Raw genomic sequence first — 19,545 nt, 5'->3', positions numbered from 1 at the left:
AAATCTCCATCTCCATAGAGCAGGTCAGCAGCAGGAAGCATGAAGTAGCAAGAAATTTCAAGTTCCAACAGGACTTGGCGCCTGCACACAGCGCAAAATCTACCCGTGCCTGGTTTACGGACCATGGTATTTCTGTTCTAAATTGGCCCGCCAACTCCCCTGACCTTAGCCCCATAGAAAATCTGTGGGGTATTGTGAAAAGGAAGATGCAGAATGCCAGACCCAAAAACGCAGAAGAGTTGAAGGCCACTATCAGAGCAACCTGGGCTCTCATAACACCTGAGCAGTGCCAGAAACTCATCGACTCCATGCCACGCCGCATTAACGCAGTAATTGAGGCAAAAGGAGCTCCAACCAAGTATTGAGTATTGTACATGCTCATATTTTTCATTTTCATACTTTTCAGTTGGCCAACATTTCTAAAAATCCCTTTTTTGTATTAGCCTTAAGTAATATTCTAATTTTGTGACACACGGAATTTTGGATTTTCATTTGTTGCCACTTCAAATCATCAAAATTAAATGAAATAAACATTTGAATGCATCAGTCTGTGTGCAATGAATAAATATAATGTACAAGTTACACCTTTTGAATGCAATTACTGAAATAAATCAAGTTTTTCAAAATATTCTAATTTACTGGCTTTTACCTGTATATATATATATATATATATATATATATATATATATATATAATAAAATAAATATAAAATACTTGACTTTCAGTGAATTCTAGCTGTATATATATTTATTTTATTATATATATATATATATATATATATATATCTATATATATATATATCTATATATATATATATATATATATATGAAATACTTGACTTGGTGAATTCTAGCTGTAAATATACTCCTCCCCTCTTAGTCCCGCCCCCAACCACGCCCCCGCCCCAACCCGACCACGCCCCCCACCTCCCGAAATCGGAGGTCTCAATTGGTTGGCAAGTATGACCACTCCAGAGTTTGCAAGTCTGTCTAATAAATAATACAAATGAATGCAGGATTTTCCCTGCATGTATTTTTCTTAGGTGGCCCAATTAAAGTTGCACTAACAGTCATTATTTATTTATTTAATTTAATTTTTTTCTTAAAAAAATATAAGTGAAGGCTGCCAAAAGTGAGTTTTTGTTAAAGCAATATTGTGTTTTTTTCCATATACAACAACTTATCTGGATTCGATAAGAGAATCGATAAGGAATCGGTTCGATAAGAGGATTTGATAATGGCATGGAAATGGATCATTTCTTAACAAACATCATCCCTAGGTACCAGTCTGGTTGCTGATCCCTCGCCACGACCGTCAGTTTGACATTAAAGTCTCATTTCAGGTTATTTGCCGACATATGTCGTGCAGTGTTCCTCCAACCATGAAACATTTCAGCGAGTAATTCCCCCAAAGACAAAGCAGACAAGGAAAATGTTTATTATAATTATTTTCAAAAGACGACATGTTGAGCACCAACATGTCAGCAAGCTAAAGACAAAAACCTCTACAACGTTCTAGCAAACGTGTCGCTTCTTCAAACTCTATACATCTTGCATTCATGAAAAAGTTGAGAAAATAAATACAACAATATCTGCTCACTATATTCACACTTTGTAGGAGGAAAGACAACACAGAAGACGTCTATGAACTCGGATTTCAGTCGCACGTTTGGTCTGTTTGGCTTCGACAAAGAAGGACAAACTACTTTTACACAAAGGGAAGTTAAGATATGTCAATGAGAGCAGACAGGAAGTACGTGTGAACGTACAAATATGGATGATTTCAAACCTGCACGGTCCCTGAGAGAACATTTGCATGAGGGGGGGAAGATGCAGAGGACACATTTCACCACACCTAGTGTGTGTGTGACAATCATTGCTACTTTAACTTTAACTTTCAAATGTGCTTCTTGCTAACCTTCTTTATTGCATGTGTGTGTGTGTGTGTGTGTGTGTGTGTGTGTGTGTGTAGAAACCACAGGGAACAAATCACATAGTTTAGACTCCACAATGTATTTCCTCAAATAATGGCTTTCAGGGTTTGTGTAAAACAATCATTATTGTCACTGCTGCCACCTGGTGGAAGGTTTGTGTATCATTCAAGCATGAACAAAGACACGAATACTACAAGTCCCCCTGCCTCTTAATAATAATAATAATAATAATAATAATAATAATAATGTGCCTCTTGCGGCACAACTTCACACATCTATTTCACTGCTAATATACACACACACAACAAAAATGTATCAAAATAATAATGAATATAAATAAAGTTGGTGGTAGTTATATTTCCATCCATCCATCCATCTTCTTCCGCTTATCCGAGGTCGGGTCGCGGGGGCAGCAGCCTAAGCAGGGAAGCCCAGACTTCCCTCTCCCCAGCCACTTCGTCCAGCTCCTCCCGGGGGATCCCGAGGCGTTCCCAGGCCAGCCGGGAGACATAGTCTTCCCAACGTGTCCTGGGTCTTCCCCGCGGCCTCCTACCGGTCGGACGTGCCCTAAACACCTCCCTAGGGAGGCGTTCGGGTGGCATCCTGACCAGATGCCCGAACCACCTCATCTGGCTCCTCTCCATGTGGAGGAGCAGCGGCTTTACTTTGAGCTCCTCCCGGATGACAGAGCTTCTCACCCTATCTCTAAGGGAGAGCCCCGCCACCCGGCGGAGGAAACTCATTTGGGCCGCTTGTACCCGTGATCTTGTCCTTTCGGTCATAACCCAAAGCTCATGACCATAGGTGAGGATGGGAACGTAGATCGACCGCTAAATTGAGAGCTTTGCCTTCCGGCTCAGCTCCTTCTTCACCACAACGGATCGATACAGCGTCCGCATTACTGAAGACGCCGCACCGAAACGCCTGTCGATCTCACGATCCACTCTTCCCCCACTCATGAACAAGACTCCGAGGTACTTGAACTCCTCCACTTGGGGCAAGATCTCCTCCCCAACCCGGAGATGGCACTCCACCCTTTTCCGGGCGAGAACCATGGACTCGGACTTGGAGGTGCTGATTCTCATCCCAGTCGCTTCACACTCAGCTGCGAACCGATCCAGTGAGAGCTGAAGATCCTGGCCAGATGAAGCCATCAGGACCACATCATCTGCAAATAGCAGAGACCTAATCCTGCAGCCACCAAACCAGATCCCCTCAACGCCTTGACTGCGCCTAGAAATTCTGTCCATAAAAGTTCAGAACAGAATGGGTGACAAAGGGCAGCCTTGGCGGAGTCCAACCCTCACTGGAAACGTGTCCGACTTACTGCCGGCAATGCGGACCAAGCTCTGACACTGATCATACAGGGAGCGGACTGCCACAATCAGACAGTCCGATACCCCGTACTCTCTGAGCACTCCCCACAGGACTTCCCGAGGGACACGGTCGAATGCCTTCTCCAAGTCCACAAAACACATGTAGACTGGTTGGGCAAACTCCCATGCACCCTCAAGGACCCTGCCGAGAGTATAGAGCTGGTCCACAGTTCCACGACCAGGACGAAAACCACACTGTTCCTCCTGAATCCAAGGTTCGACTATCCGGCGTAGCCTCCTCTCCAGTACACCTGAATAGACCTTACCGGGAAGGCTGAGGAGTGTGATCCCACGATAGTTAGAACACACCCTCCGGTTCCCCTTCTTAAAGAGAGGAACCACCACCACGGTCTGCCAATCCAGAGGTACCGCCCCCGATGTCCACGCGATGCTGCAGATTCTTGTCAACCAAGACAGCCCCACAGCATCCAGAGCCTTAAGGAACTCCGGGCGGATCTCATCTACCCCCGGGGCCTTGCCACCGAGGAGCTTTTTAACTACCTCAGCAACCTCAGCCCCAGAAATAGGAGAGCCCACCACAGACTCCCCAGGCACTGCTTCCTCATAGGAAGACGTGTTGGTGGGATTGAGGAGGTCTTCGAAGTATTCCCTCCACCGATCCACAACATCCGCAGTCGAGGTCAGCAGAACACCATCCTCACCATACACGGTGTTGATAGTGCACTGCTTCCCCTTCCTGAGGCGGCGGATGGTGGACCAGAATTGCTTCGAAGTAGTTATATTTTTTAAATTAATAAAAATTATATAAATATTTTAATATGAATGAAACCATAATATTTTGTTATTTAAATGTTTCTTTATTATACTAAACATTGTAACATCAATTTTTTCAATTGTCTAATACATTTTTGCCAAGGCCTAAGCTGTTTATTTCTCTTCGCTATTTGGGTTTATTGGACCCTAATTAGAATAAAAACTAAGCATTATCTTTTGATATGATGTACTTAGTCCATAAGTACACAAACGTGTACTTCATGTTTAGTGACATACTAATTCTTATTTGAACACTTTCCCCCCACCCAAATTCCATTGTATGTTATACTCTTCTGACACCACCAGATGGCAGTATAAGTGTCCACATAAGCGGCCATAAGACCCCAATTCAGTAGCGTACACAATTTGGGAAATAAGAGCTAAAAGGTGCTGTCCACACATGTGGCCACTAAGCCTTTAGAGGTTGTTAAGGACATTCCAAATGTAGCATTGGCACGATTATGGCCAAATTATATATATATTTTTAATCAATACCGACATCATGATTAATAATCATAATTATTTATTATGTTAGGTAAAACAGTGTTTCACACAGGTCAACAATTTGCTTGCGATGACATCATCCTCTAATTTGCAATGAAATAGTCTAATAAAAACACTAAATAAACATCCATATATTTAAAGACACATTTTTTTCTGCGGTGTTCATTATTAGTATTAACATTTCTTCTTTAGCTCCTTTTAGAAGATTTTTTTTCAGGGACGTTCGTCATCAATGGTACACTCCCGCTTGACCCGGTCATGCATTTGATGTTTTGTAGTGTGCAACAATGACAATATACAAAAATATAGCCTTATTTAGGGTAACGATTGTACTCGCTTTAAGGAGTCCGTTCATTTTATGCACATGTGCAGATATGCATGGTGTGCATGAATTCCAAGAGTGTCTCGACGGGAAATTTGTCACTGGACTAGGAATGTAACAACCAACAGTATTAATGATTAACAGAGGTAAAAAATTGTTTTCATTTTTACAATTTTAATTAAAATCATGGGGGGAAAAAAACACTAATTCGTAAGCTATCTTAATGTTAACTTGAAAACAAAAGACTTTAACGCAGGCCTGGGCAATTATTTTGACTCGGTGGGCCACATTTAGAGAGAAAAAATGTGTCTGGGGGCCGGTATATCTATTTTTAGGAACACAAATACAAAACCTGACTTGATTGGATGCTACAAACGTTATGACAGACCGCCTTAAAAAACGTAATGGAATTTTACATTTTTCTATGAAGGATAAAACACTGAATATTGACAAAATATGAACGTCACCCCCCCCTTTTGATCGACACATTGTACAATCAAGTGAAACGCATCACAAAAATGCAACAAACAGTGAAATATAATCGCGAAGGGTACAAAATAAACCCACCTACAATCTGATACATCACCAAGTTTTACAACTTTGTTGTGAAAGTCTCCTTCCGTGTCTGTGGAAACGCTTCCCGCCCACACTGCTTGGTGCCTCGTCTGAGCTGCTGTGATTTGGATTATCATAGTAACTAATTAGATTACCATATTAACTAGTATATCACCCAAAAGCGCAGATTCCAACCATTGAAATACTTTGTATAGTTGAAGACTTAGAAAAGATGAGTGCACATCATAATGGCAGCTACACTTTCCATCTTAAAGATCTAAAAAAATGATTTGGGAATGTCCGGCGGGAATTAAGAAGCCTTAATTTGCCCAGGTCTGCTTTAACGTCTTTCCCCATATTCAGTTGTGTACATTGAACCCACTCTTAATTACATTTTCTAAATAAAACTTTGTTAAAAATATTTGTGTGTGTGTATAATAATTCAAAATATTGTGATAATATTGCCAAGTGTGATCATTTTGTCACAACAACCGTGTTATTTCATTTTAGTATCATTACATCCCCGCGAGACTCCATTTAGCGTTTAATCATCGCAGCCAAAAACCGTGATTGTGGTTAAAATGCGACTAATTGGGCAGCAACTCACTGAAAGGAACGCCTCTCCTCCAACAAACGCCTGGCAGTCTCTGCAGTTGAGTAAGACCCCCATTCCCAGCACTAGTTGAGGAAATACGCCACGTTGATGTCAGCCTACAACAACACAATGCAGCACACACAACCTAAAGAAACACTGAACAACACATGTAAAGTCCTGCAATAACACAAAACTACAAACAAAAGTCAGCGAGTTAGCATTTATGGAGGACGAGAAGCTCGTGGAGGACAGACAAGACTGCATCTCCAAATATGGTCATGTGACATGTGGGTTAGGGTTATGAGCTCACGCTGGAAGAAGAAGAGACGATTGCTTAATGAAGACCACCAATCAGAAGAAGCATCTTGAAGGTAAAATCAAATGATACAATTATTAATGATAAGATGGTCCAGCACAGTGGACTAGTGGTTGCTCTCAGGTCCAATCCCATGGAGTTTGTTGAATTATGTGTGTGTTTGCATCTTGTGCTGTGATTGACAGGTGCTTAGTCCAGAATCCCCCCCCCACCTCCCGTGACATCACATTGCGCTGGTTTGCACGTCAACAAGCTGGTTGAAATACATTAAATTTCCAGTAAAATATCAATACGTCTTTTCAATGACTTCATCTTCTGTCTGCTCACGTTGTGCAGGTTCTACAACGTCTACGTCACCCACGGACCATATATGTGTGTGCGTGTGTGTGTGTGTCTAGTATGCGTCCGTTCTGTAGCTGTGGTGGGCGTCGGCAGTGAGCTGTGTGGTTTCTGTGGCGGAGGACGGCTGCATCACGATGGGCTCGTTGCTGCCATCTGGAGGAGACAACACCAATCAACCTGATAGTTGATATAATAATGTAAGTGCATCATTAAGCCTACATGAACTCCATGGTGTTCAGGGATGAATAGTCTCTCCTATTGCTATTGTACTATTTTTTTCAGCTATAGTTACATGAATCATTAGCCTAGTTTTGAATGGCAGGGTCCCTGCTATCACATGTTGATAAAAATCAACTACAGGCTTCCCAAATGCTGTAATAAATTAAGCATGATGAGTTGACTTGAAACTGTTTCATGTTGCACTTTTTATATGTAGAAGAAAAGTTTTGTCATTTTATTTAATCTGAGCAACAACTTGAGGCAGTTTAATGTTGATTAACGTGGGCAGAATTATTATAGTGTTCCCGATGTTAAAAGCAGTGACGTGCGGTGAGGTTGATGGCTGGTGAGGCACTGACTTCATCACAGTCAGATTTACAAACATATTAACCGTAAAGAGTATCTTATTCACCATTTGATTGGCAGCAGTTAACGGGTTATGTTTAAAAGCTCATACCAGCATTCTTCCCTGCTTGGCACTCAGCATCAAGGCTTGGAATTGGGGGTTAAATCACCAAAAATGATTCCCGGGCGCGGCACCGCTGCTGCCCACTGCTCCCCTCACCTCCCAGGGGGTGAACAAGGGGATGGGTCAAATGCAGAGGACAAATTTCATTACACCTAGTGTGTGTGTGACAATCATTGGTACTTTAACTTAACTTTAACTTTACACATACAAACTGTAGCACACAAAAAAGCACATTTAATAAAAAAAACGTTATTATGGTCTTACCGTTACTTATAAATGAAGTCCACAACTAAAGCCCTCACTTCAACTTTCCACGTGCAAGATTGAATCTATTTAAAAAAGTGTAACCGAGGGTTTATAAATGTGGCCTATACTGTATGAAACTACAAAATAACAAACACGGAGGCTCCAGTTTACACCAGGACCACTTTATTTACCTTCTTTCAAAAACCTCCGCAACGTGACATCACTTCCGCTCTTAGCGCCTTCAAAATAAGAGCTCAAGGCATATACCGTATTTTCCGCACTATAAGCCGCACCTAAAAACCACAAATTTTCACAAAAGCTGACAGTGCGGCTTATAACCCGGTGCGCCTTATATATGGATTAATATAAATATTTATTTTCATAAAGTTTTGGTCTCGCAACTACGGTAAACAGCCGCCATCTTTTTTCCCCGTAGAAGAGGAAGCGCTTCTTCTTCTATGGTAAGCAACCGCCAAGGTAAGCACCCGCCCCCATAGAAGAGGAAGCGCTTCTTCTTCTACTGTAAGCAACCACCCGCCCCCGTAGAAGAAGAAGCCCCCGGATATTGCGTTTCATTTCATTTGTGTGTTTACATCTGTAAAGACCACAAAATGGCTCCTACTAAGCGACACGTGTATAACGCAGAATTTAAACTTAAGGCAATATTTAACCAAAGAACTCCAACCGCTGGATATTGGTGTCAACAGGGCATTTAAAGCACGACTGCGAACGGCGTGGGAACAATGGATGACCGAAGGCGAACACACCTTCACTAAGACAGGGAGACAGCGCCGGACGACATACGCCAACATCTGCCAGTGGATCGTAAATGCCTGGGCGGATATTTCGGTCACAACTGTGGTCCGAGCTTTCCGGAAGGCAGGATTCACAGAACTGCGACGAGACGGAGCCGGCCATTTTGGATCCCGTATTCGCCCAACTTTTTAATTCGGACACCGAAGGAGAAGAATTCGAGGGATTTATGAATGAAGAATAACTTCAGAAAGTGAGCGTTATGTTTATTTTGTGTGTTGTGACATTAACGTTCGAGCAACATTAAGTTATTGATGCTTATTGATTGCACATTTGCACATTACCGTACATTTTGGGAGTGAACAGAGTTGTTAGAACGCTGGTTTTTAATATATTATTCAAGTTTGACTGACCTATCTGACTGTTTTTTTGACATTCCTTTAGCGCAGTTAGATGCGGCTTATAACACGGGGCGGCTTATAGGTGGACAAAGTTTTGAAATATGCCGTTCATTGAAGGCGCGGCTTATAACCCAGGGCGGCTTATGGTGCGGAAAATACGGTACTGTATAACAGCGCATAACAGGAACTTAACATCACTAAGAGGAAAGCCCATGAAAATAAGTTACAAAAGTTATTTAATAAGAAGCAAAAAAGTGCAAAAACAATAATGTTCGTGTTGGAGGAGTTGTGAATTAGGTACACCTGCAGTCTGCAGGTGTACCTAATGTTGTGTCCCTGCAGTCATTCACAACTCCTCCAACACCAACATTATTGTTTTTGCACTTTTTGGCTTCTTATGAAATAATTTTTTTAAATAGATTAAATCTTGCACGTGGAAAGTTTAAGTGTGGGCTTTAGTTGATATAACAATTCTACGGCGGGGGTGCAGGAGGCGAGCCTCAGCCAGTGCGTCTTTTGCAGCCGTTTTATGATCGCTCAGCACAAGAAATACTTTACACACATACAGTTGTTGACAAAATACACTGTACATTATATACCTCAGCTAACTAAACTATGGAAATGTATAATATAGTTCATATAGCAATACAGTCTCACTGCACAGCAGGCCAGCAGTTAGCCGAGTCATTGCGCAATCCATGTTGAGGCACTGAGTGACGTGCCTCAACTGGCTGCTGTTCACCGCACCGTCTCTTCTCAGTATTTGAACGGCAAATGTGAAAATTCAGCGATTTTGAATAAAAATAATCTAAAACTGGTGAAGTTAAATGGAAAATAACTTTATAGTATAATCACTGGATACATATAACAATTTAAAAATTTTTTTTTTCTTTTTACATTTTTTTCTTTCCATAGAGGCAGGTGAGGCGGGGCCTTACCTGCCTCTAGTGACTGCACGTCACTGGTTAAAAGGATAAAGCCATTGTTTACAAATTTGCTAAATAAATAACCAAAAAATGTATATTGAAAATGAACCGAACCGTGACCTCTAAACCGAGGTACGTACCGAACCGACATTTTTGTGTACCGTTACACCCCTAGTAAGTAGGTTAGACATAATTATTAAATTATGACTAATTCAGTGTTAATATTTGAGTAGTAGTGGAAAACTATTCTTCAATGGCTCATGTTGGGATGTCAAAATGTACTTGAAATGAAATGGACTATCTTCTCAGTTTGTACATCTACCACCAACTACTGCTCACCTCTTTCGTCTGCTGTCATCTGGGCCTCCAGGTCCTCGGGGGACACGTAGAACTCGGGCTCCTGGTCCATGGGGGGCCGAGGTTTACATTTGCCACAGCAGCAGTTGCAGCAGCAGCACAGACAGCAGCAGAAGTAACAGCCGGTGGACAAGCAGCAGAAGACAAACAAGGCCTGAGGAGACACAAACACGCGTCATGTTTAGGGGAGAAGTCGGACGAGCGGTGAAGACGAGATCCAAAAGACGGTACCTTGGCCCACCAGCTGGACAGAACAAAGTAGGTGTTGACGTTCTCCTCTCCAAACTGTTCGGCCACGTACAGACCCAGAGAACCGTACTTGTCGTAGATGTTCTTCTTGGTGCCGTCGCTCAGGATGGAGTGGGCGTTGTTGATCTCCTTGAACTTCTCCGCAGCTTCCGGATTGTCGGGATTCTTATCCGGGTGAAACTTTAACGCCAGTTTCCTGAAAACAGAAGGACTCTGTAGCAACAGAACATGACAGACTCCTGGTTCTGGGGTCCGATCCTGCTCCTTACAAATGATAATACAAACCCTGTTTCCATATGAGTTGGGAAATTGTGTTAGATGTAAATATTAACTGAAAAAATATATAAACAAATAAAGTGCACTTTTGTGCATGATGTCACACAAGATATTTCAATAAGTGTCAAATAAAAATGAGCTGCATAATAGGAAATCAAATAGTGTATGTCCTTCACTATGTGGTAGGTTCCTGCGGACGTTATCTCCTTCTGTTGTTGAATATTTTTTTCATACGGTGTTGATGTGGAAATGGTTGCTTGGGCATTTTGTTGGTGTGGCACCGAACGGAGATGTTGACATGCGGAGTTTCAAGCACTCCTCATTCTCTAGCAGGTGATTTTTCAAATGATGCTACATATTAGCAGTAATGCTACTTTTTGTAGCAACGCTTTTGCCGCATACTTGACATATTATTGTTGTCTGTTCAACATCTTCCCACTTGAAGCCAAACCACTGCCAGACGATGGACCCCCTGCTGTTTTTCTTGGGAATTAATTCTTCCTTCATTTGTTACCAGATTCGCACCTTCTTTCTCTCGTATTACCACTCGCACCACAGCTAACGTTACCCATGCCGCTACCTCTCTGCTTCGCGAGGGCGTATACGTATGTGACGTATGTAAGAAGGTGCGCTTGTTTATGTCTCTGTTAGGGATGTCCGATATTTGCCAAAAATTGCGTATCGGCAAGGCATGGGAAAATGCCGATCCAGATCCAGTTTAAAAAAAAACTCCGGTCCGTGTTTTCCAACGCACTTATTTAAATAATACATTCCACTTTTCTGCTGCTCCCTATATTCCGTTCCGCATTTTCCAGCACACCTTCAACACATCCACACGTCTGTGAATTCTCACGCAGTTGCTTTTAGCTGCTGGCATTACACGACAGGCTCTTCTCACTCTTTCCTGTGTCTCCCTCTCACAGACAGCGAGCGCACCTTCTTACACACGTCACATACTGGCACGTCATACGTCACATACGTATACGCCCTCCCCGAGCAGAGAGGTAGCAGCATGGCTAACGTTAGCTGTGATGCTAGCACAGCCGCTAAGGTGCGCGCCTGCTCAGACGTCCTCTGCGCACGGCAAATCTATGCCACGCACAAAATCTAATAAAAAAATAAGCGCATAACAATTTTCGACACACGGACACGACAGAGAAAACAGTTTTCGTCATCATTGTTCAAATATTGTAATGTCTGTCGAGACGCTTATCTCCATTCGGTGCCACACGTCCACACCATCAAAATGCTGAGGCAAAAATTTCCACATCAACACCGTATGAAAAAATGAGTGATCTATTTAGTTGTGATTTCCTTCTCTGCATGAAAGTTTAAAAGTAGCATATATTAATGCAGTATGAAGAATGTTTTAATGTAGACATGCAAGCCTTGAAAGAAAATGTTGAAAATCAAGACTACATTTCCTGCAAATGGGTGCATTTCTACCCTATATTTTAACTTTAGATTTATTCTTATATCAAACTCTTTTGGCTGTCTTTTTGACACTTACACACCCTGGATTATAAATAATGTAAATAATTCAATGTGATTATCTTGTGTGATGACTGTATTATGATGATAGTATATATCTGATAGTATATATCTGTATCATGACTCAATTTAAGTGGACCCCGACTTAAACAAGTGTAAAAACTTATTGGGGTGTTACCATTTAGTGGTCAATTGTACGGAATATGTACTTCACTGTGCAACCTACTAATAAAAGTCTCAATCAATCAATCAAAACACATAGAATCATCATACTGCTGTGATTATATGCATCAAGTGTTCATTCAAGGCTAAGGCAAAATATCCAGATATATATCGTGTATCGCAATATGGCCTTAAAATATGGCAATATTAAAAAAAGGCCATATGGCCCAGCCCTAGTTCAATGTTGCCATTTCTGTTTGTCATGTATAATTTTGTCTATTTTGTGTTTATCCTTGAATAAACAGGTCAGTTTCTTGTTACCAACCATTGTGTATTATTCAAACTCCCCTAATTCAGCTGGCTAGTTGTTATCAAGAGTACTAAAACCCTTTTCAACATGATTCTGACAACTAAGTAGGCTAAATAACTTTAAACTTTAATACATGCTCGGATAGGCCAGTATCGGTCAGTATCGGTATCGGATCGGAAATGCAAAAACAATATCGGTATCGGATCGGAAGTGCAAAAACCTGGATCGGGACATCCCTAGTCTCTGTGAGAAGGAGAGACAAGAAAGAATGAGAAGAGCCTGTAGTGTAATGCCCGCAGCTAAAAGCAACTGTGTGAGAACGTATACTCCAATATCACAATATAGTCATTTTCTATATCGCACAGAGACAAACCCACGATATATCTAGTCGCCCAGCCCTAGTTAGTGAAGTGAATTATATTTATATAGCGCTTTTTCTCTAATGACTCAAAGTGCTTTACATAGTGAAAGCCAATATCTAAGTTCCATTTAAAGCAGTGTGGGTGTCACTGGGAGCAGGTGGGTAAGGTGTCTTGCCCAAGGACACAACGGCAGTGATTAGGATGGCGGAAGTTGGGATCAAACCTGGAACCCTCAAGTTGCTGGCACGGCCACTCTACCAACCGAGCTATACCGCCCCGTTAGAATGCATTAAAACAAATACATTTGTCATGTCTCTCATATTGACTGTGAACGTGCAGCTGCCCCTTGAGCTCTGTTTACTCGAAATAACCAAATTAGATTTTTTTGCCCTGAAGTGACACAGACTCATACTTGCCAACCCTCCCGGATTTTCCGGGAGACTCCCGAAATTCAGCGCCTCTCCCGAAAACCTCCCGGGACAAATTTTCTCCCGAAAATTTCCCGAAATTCAGGCGGAGCTGGAGGCCACGCCCCCTCCAGCTCCATGCGGACCTGAGTGACGTGTTGACAGCCTGTTTTCACGTCTGCTTTCCCACAATATAAAACATGCCTGCCCATTCACGTTATAACTGTAGAATGATGGAGGGCGAGTTCTTGGTTTCTTATGTGGGTTTATTGTTAGGCAGTTTCATTAACGTCCTCCCAGCGCGGTAACAACACACAACAACAGCAGTCAAGTTTTTGTTTACCGTAAAGCAGTTGGTCTGCCGTAAACAGCAATGTTGTGACACTTTTAAACAGGACAATACTGCCATCTACTGTACATGCATATGTGACCCACCCATAATGTGTCACATTATTGTGTTGATTTATTTATTTTATTTTGTGGTTTGAATTCGTTTTTGGAGCTGTCATTACACATTTATCAGTATTCACATTGGTCAGTAGGGCGTTTCTTCCCAATTGAATGCTATCACCTGCAGACCGGAAGTGTCTTGTCATTCTGATGAGAGCGACCAGTCTGTGAACAATTGAAACGTCCTGTGTGCTTTTTCCTCCTGTATAACAGGTTAGTTTTGGTGAATCAACTCACTGAATAATATCCATGTGATCTTTATAAGTTTAAGTACACATTCTGATGGTGGAGCCTAACTCTAAAGTGTTTGTGAGTTGTAGTTTGTATTTGTGAATGAATCCAGTGCACAGCTGCAGTAATCAATACAAAATGGCGACATGAGTGCGCAATGTTTATATAGGAACTTCTGATCCTAATTCAGACTCCCAAATTAGAGCTCCTGTTTTCTTATTGATTTTATAATGTATATTTGTATAATGTGTGTGTTCTGAAATAGTGACAGAGAATAGAACAAGGATGGACAATTCAACCGTTAACTCAACAATAAGTAGTTCAGTGTTATGTGTGTGTATATGTGTAAATAAATGAACACTGAAATTCAAGTACCGTATTTTCCGCACTATTAGCCGCACCTAAAAACCACACATTTACTCAAAAGCTGACAGTGCGGCTTATAACCCGGTGCGCTTTATATATGGATTAATATTAAGATTCATTTTCATAAAGTTTCGGTCTCGTAACTACGGTAAACAGCCGCCATCTTTTTTCCCCGTAGAAGAGGAAGTGCTTCTTCTTCTACGCAAGCAACCGCCAAGGTAAGCACCCGCCCCCATAGAAGAGGAAGCGCTTCTTCTTCTACTGTAAGCAACCACCCGCCCGCGTAGAAGAAGAAGAAGCGCGCGGATATTACGTTTCATTTCCTTTGTGTGTTTACATCTGTAAAGACCACAAAATGGCTCCTACTAAGCGACAGGTTTCCGGTTCATGAAAAGACGCAATCTCTTCATCCGCACACGGACTACTATTTCACAGCAACTGCCTAAAGACTTTCAAGAAAAGCTGGCTACTTTCCGTGCATATTGTAAAAACAAGATAGCTGAAAAAAAGATCCGGCCAGAGAACATTATCAACATGGACGAGGTTCCACTGACTTTTGATATTCCTGTGAACCGCACTGTGGATACAACGGGAGCACGTACGGTGAATATTCGCACCACAGGGAATGAGAAGTCATCCTTCACTGTGGTTCTAGCTTGCCATGCTAATGGCCAGAAACTTCCACCCATGGTGATATTCAAAAGGAAGACCTTGCCAAAAGAGACCTTTCCAGCCGGCGTCATCATAAAAGCTAACTCGAAGGGATGGATGGATGAAGAAAAGATGAGCGAGTGGTTAAGGGAAGTTTACGCGAAGAGGCCGGGTGGCTTTTTTCACGCAGCTCCGTCCATGTTGATATACGACTCCATGCGCGCCCACATCACGCTGGTTTTAATATATTATTAAAGTTTGACTGACCTATTTGACTGTTTTTTTGACATTCCTTTAGCGCAGTTAGATGCGGCTTATAACACGGGGCGGCTTATAGGTGGACAAAGTTTTGAAATATGCCGTTCATTGAAGGCGCGGCTTATAACCCAGGGCGGCTTATGGTGCGGAAAATACGGTATTTCTTTTATATATATATATATATATATATATATATATATATATATATATATATATATAAAAATATATAAAAAATAAAAAAAATAAAAAAATAAAAAAATATATATATAGCTAGAATTCACTGAAAGTCAAGTATTTCTTATATATATATATATATATATATATATATATATATATATATATCTTAACCACGCCCCCCGCCCCACCCCCGACCACGCCCCCGCCCCCCACCTCCCGAAATATCGGAGGTCTCAAGCTTGGCAAGTATGCACAGACTGAATATATTTTTGCCAGTCCAAACGCTCCACAGTGCTTCAAATCTGATATTTTCAAATCAGATTTGGGCCACATCAGTAGGTAGTTCGAATCGGTTTGGAATCTGATCTTTTCAAAGTCTTAATCACAATGCGAGCGGTTTGCTACTTTTACATCATCTCTGGTTGAGCTAGGTCATTCCATCACTTTCCTTTAGGCAATTCTCTTCTTCCACCTCTTTCAGTTGTTTTCCCAACTCAACACAAACTCAATAATACACTGACCTGTGGCCTAATGTTTTCTAGTGTATAAGCCTCTTCCTTGTTAAATGACAAAATGCAGTCAACTTCCTTTGTTGGGGCCTGTGCGTGTTAATACTGGAGTCTGATAACAATCACATTTTACTTGTAAACTAAACAGTCAGTTGGAAAAAAAATCTAATTTAGAAAAAATCTGATTTGGTCCACTTTGGTCTGCAGTGTAAACGTTCTATGACCTTCGTGTTGGACAGTTTTTTCATTTTATGAAATTATATTCAGAATGTTTGAGTTGCTTGTTCTCTATCAATTAAATTAGAGATGTCCGATAATATCGCCGATAATTGCTTTAAAATGTAATATCGGAAATTATCGGTATCGTTTTTTTTTTCTTTTTTATTAAATCAACATCAAAAACACAAGATACACTTACAAATAGTGCACCAACCCCAAAAACCTCCCTCTCCCATTTATACTCATTCACACAAAAGGGTTGTTTCTTTCTGTTATTAATATTGTGGTTTCTACATTATATATCAATATATATCAATACAGTCTGCAAGGAATACAGTCTGTAAGCACACATGATTGTGCGTGCTGCTGGTGTCCGATAATGGCTTTTTGCCAATATCCGATATTGTCCAACTCTTTAATTACCGATACCGATATCAACCGATACCAATATATACAGTCGTGGAATTAACACATTATTATGCCTAATTTGGACAACCAGGTATGGTGAAGATAAGGTCCTTTAAAAAATTTTTTAAAAAAAATTATAAAATAAAATTAGATAAATAAATTAAAAATACTTTCTTGAATAAAAAAGAAAATAAAACAATACAAAAACAGTTACATAGAAACTAGTAATTAATGAAAATAAGTATAATTAACTGTTAAAGGTTAGTACTAGAGATGTCCGATAATATCGGCCGATAAATGCTTTAAAATGTAATATCGGAAATTATTGGTATCGTTTTTCTTTTTATTACCGGTATCGTTTTTTTTTTCTTTTTTATTAAATCAACATAAAAAACACAAGATACACTTACAATTAGTGCACCAACCCAAAAAACCTCCCTCTCCCATTTACACTCATTCACACAAAAGGGTTGTTTCTTTCTGTTATTAATATTGTGGTTCCTACATTATATATCAATATATATCAATACAGTCTGCAGGGATACAGTCCGTAAGCACACATGATTGTGCGTGCTGCTGGTGTCCGATAATGGCTTTTTGCCGATATCCGATATTGTCCAACTCTTTAATTACCGATGCCGATATCAACCGATACGGATATCAACCGATATATACAGTCGTGGAATTAACACATTATTATGCCTAATTTGGACAACCAGGTATGGTGAAGATAAGGTACTTTAAAAATAAATAAATAAAATAAGATAAGATAAATACATTAAAAACATTTTCTTGAATAAAAAAGAAAGTAAAACAATATAAAAACAGTTACATTGAAACTAGTAATGAATGAAAATGAGTAAAATGAAGTGTTAAAGGTTAGTACTATTAGTGGAGCAGCAGCACGCACAATCATGTGTGCTTACGGACTGTATCCCTTGCAGACTGTATTGATATATATTGATATATAATGTAGGAACCTACCAGAATATTAATAACAAAGAAACAACCCTTTTGTGTGAATGAGTGTAAATGGGGGAGGGAGGTTTTTTGGGTTGGTGCATTAATTGTACCGTATTTTCCGCACCATAAGGCGCCCTGGGTTATAAGCCGCGCCTTCAATGAACGGCATATTTCAAAACTTTGTCCACCTATAAGCCGCCCCGTGTTATAAGCCGCATCTAACTGCGCTAAAGGAATGTCAAAAAAACAGTCAGATAGGTCAGTCAAACTTTAATAATATATTAAAAACCAGCGTTCTAACAACTCTGTTCACTCCCAAAATGTACGCAAATGTGCAATCACAAACATACGTATATCAACATGGACAGAGCTGCGTGAAAAAAGCCACCCGGCCTCTTCGCGTAAACTTAAACTTACCTTAACCACTCGCTCATCTTTTCTTCATCCATCCCTTCGAGTTAGCTTTTATGATGACGCCGGCTGGAAAGGTCTCTTTTGGCAAGGTCTTCCTTTTGAATATCACCATGGGTGGAAGTTTCTGGCCATTAGCATGGCAAGCTAGAACCACAGTGAAGGATGACTTCTCATTCCCTGTGGTGCGAATATTCACCGTACGTGCTCCCGTTGTATCCACAGTGCGGTTCACAGGAATATCAGTTGCTGTGAAATAGTAATCCGTGTGCGGATGGAGAGATTGCGTCTTTTCATGAACCGGATCCCTGACGCTTAGTAGGAGCCATTTTGTGGTCTTTACAGACGTAAACACACAAAGGAAATGAAACGTACGGTATATCCGCGCGCTTTTTCTTCTTCTACGCGGGCGGGTGGTTGCTTACAGTAGAAGAAGAAGCGCTTCCTGTTCTATGGGGGCGGGTGCTTACCTTGGCGGTTGCTTGCGTAGAAGAAGAAGCGCTTCCTGTTCTACCGGGAAAAAAGATGGCGGCTGTTTACCGAAGTTGCGAGATCGAAACTTTATGAAAATGAATCGTAATATTAATCCATATATAAAGCGCACCGGGTTATAAGCCGCACTGTCAGCTTTTGAGTAAATTTGTGGTTTTTAGGTGCGGCTAATAGTGCGGAAAATACGGTAAGTGTATCTTGTGTTTTTTATGTTGATTTAATAAAAACAAAATAAAAAAAAACAAAAACAAAAACATACCGATAATATAAAAAACGATACCGATAATTTCCGATATTACATTTTAAAGCATTTATCGGCCGATATTATCGGACATCTCTAGTACTAACCTTTAACAGTTAATTATACTAATTTTCAATTAATTACTAGTTTCTATGTAACTGTTTTTATATTGTTTTACTTTCTTTTTTATTCAAGAAAATATTTTTTATTTATTTATCTCATTTTATTTTTTAAAAAGGACCTTATCTTCACCATACCTACTCAGTGGCCTTGTGGTTAGAGTGTCTGCCCTGAGATCGGTTCAAACCCCGGCCGAGTCATACCAAAGACTATAAAAATGGGACCCATTGCCTCCCTGCTTGGCACTCAGCATCAAGGGTTGGAATTGGGGGTTAAATCACCAAAAATGATTCCCGGGCGCGGCACCGCTGCTGCCCACTGCTCCCCTAACTTCCCAGGGGGTGAACAAGGGGATGGGTCAAATGCAGAGGACAAATTTCACCACACCTAGTGTGTGTGTGACAATCATTGGTACTTTAACTTTAACTTTAATACCTGGTTGTCCAAATTAGGCATAATAATGTGTTAATTCCACGACTGTATATATCGGTTGATATCGGTATCGGTAATTAAGAGTTGGACAACATCGGAAATCGGCAAAAAAGCCATTATCGGACATCCCTAAATTAAATCATTGAAAACTTGAAAAATCAGTCAATTCCAAACATTTTGTGCTCTATGCAAAGATTGTAATTGTTTGGATGGGTCATACTTATAGCACAAAAGTTAAAATAAAATAAAATATCAGCTGGGATATGCTAGCG

General features: G+C 40.7%; 1 protein-coding gene across 1 annotated transcript in view; it reads right to left on the bottom strand.

Annotated features, from left to right (window-relative positions):
- Window positions 1-6,288: 6,288 nt before the first annotated feature.
- The window catches only part of dnajc5ab (DnaJ (Hsp40) homolog, subfamily C, member 5ab), a 51,186-nt gene continuing 37,929 nt past the window's right edge, over window positions 6,289-19,545 (bottom strand). The window contains exons 3-5 of the mRNA XM_061925925.1: window positions 10,320-10,533; window positions 10,071-10,242; window positions 6,289-6,870 (exon numbers count right to left, since the gene is read on the bottom strand). Coding sequence (XP_061781909.1) covers window positions 6,770-6,870; window positions 10,071-10,242; window positions 10,320-10,533 — 487 coding nt within the window. The 3' untranslated portion in view covers window positions 6,289-6,769. The remainder of the gene's footprint in view (window positions 6,871-10,070; window positions 10,243-10,319; window positions 10,534-19,545) is intronic.

This window comes from Nerophis lumbriciformis, linkage group LG01 (assembly GCF_033978685.3).
Source record: "Nerophis lumbriciformis linkage group LG01, RoL_Nlum_v2.1, whole genome shotgun sequence".
NCBI classification, from domain to species: Eukaryota; Metazoa; Chordata; class Actinopteri; order Syngnathiformes; family Syngnathidae; genus Nerophis; species Nerophis lumbriciformis.
The sequence above is the reverse complement of the archived record's forward strand: the minus strand, read 5'-3'. Positions and strand labels throughout refer to the sequence as shown.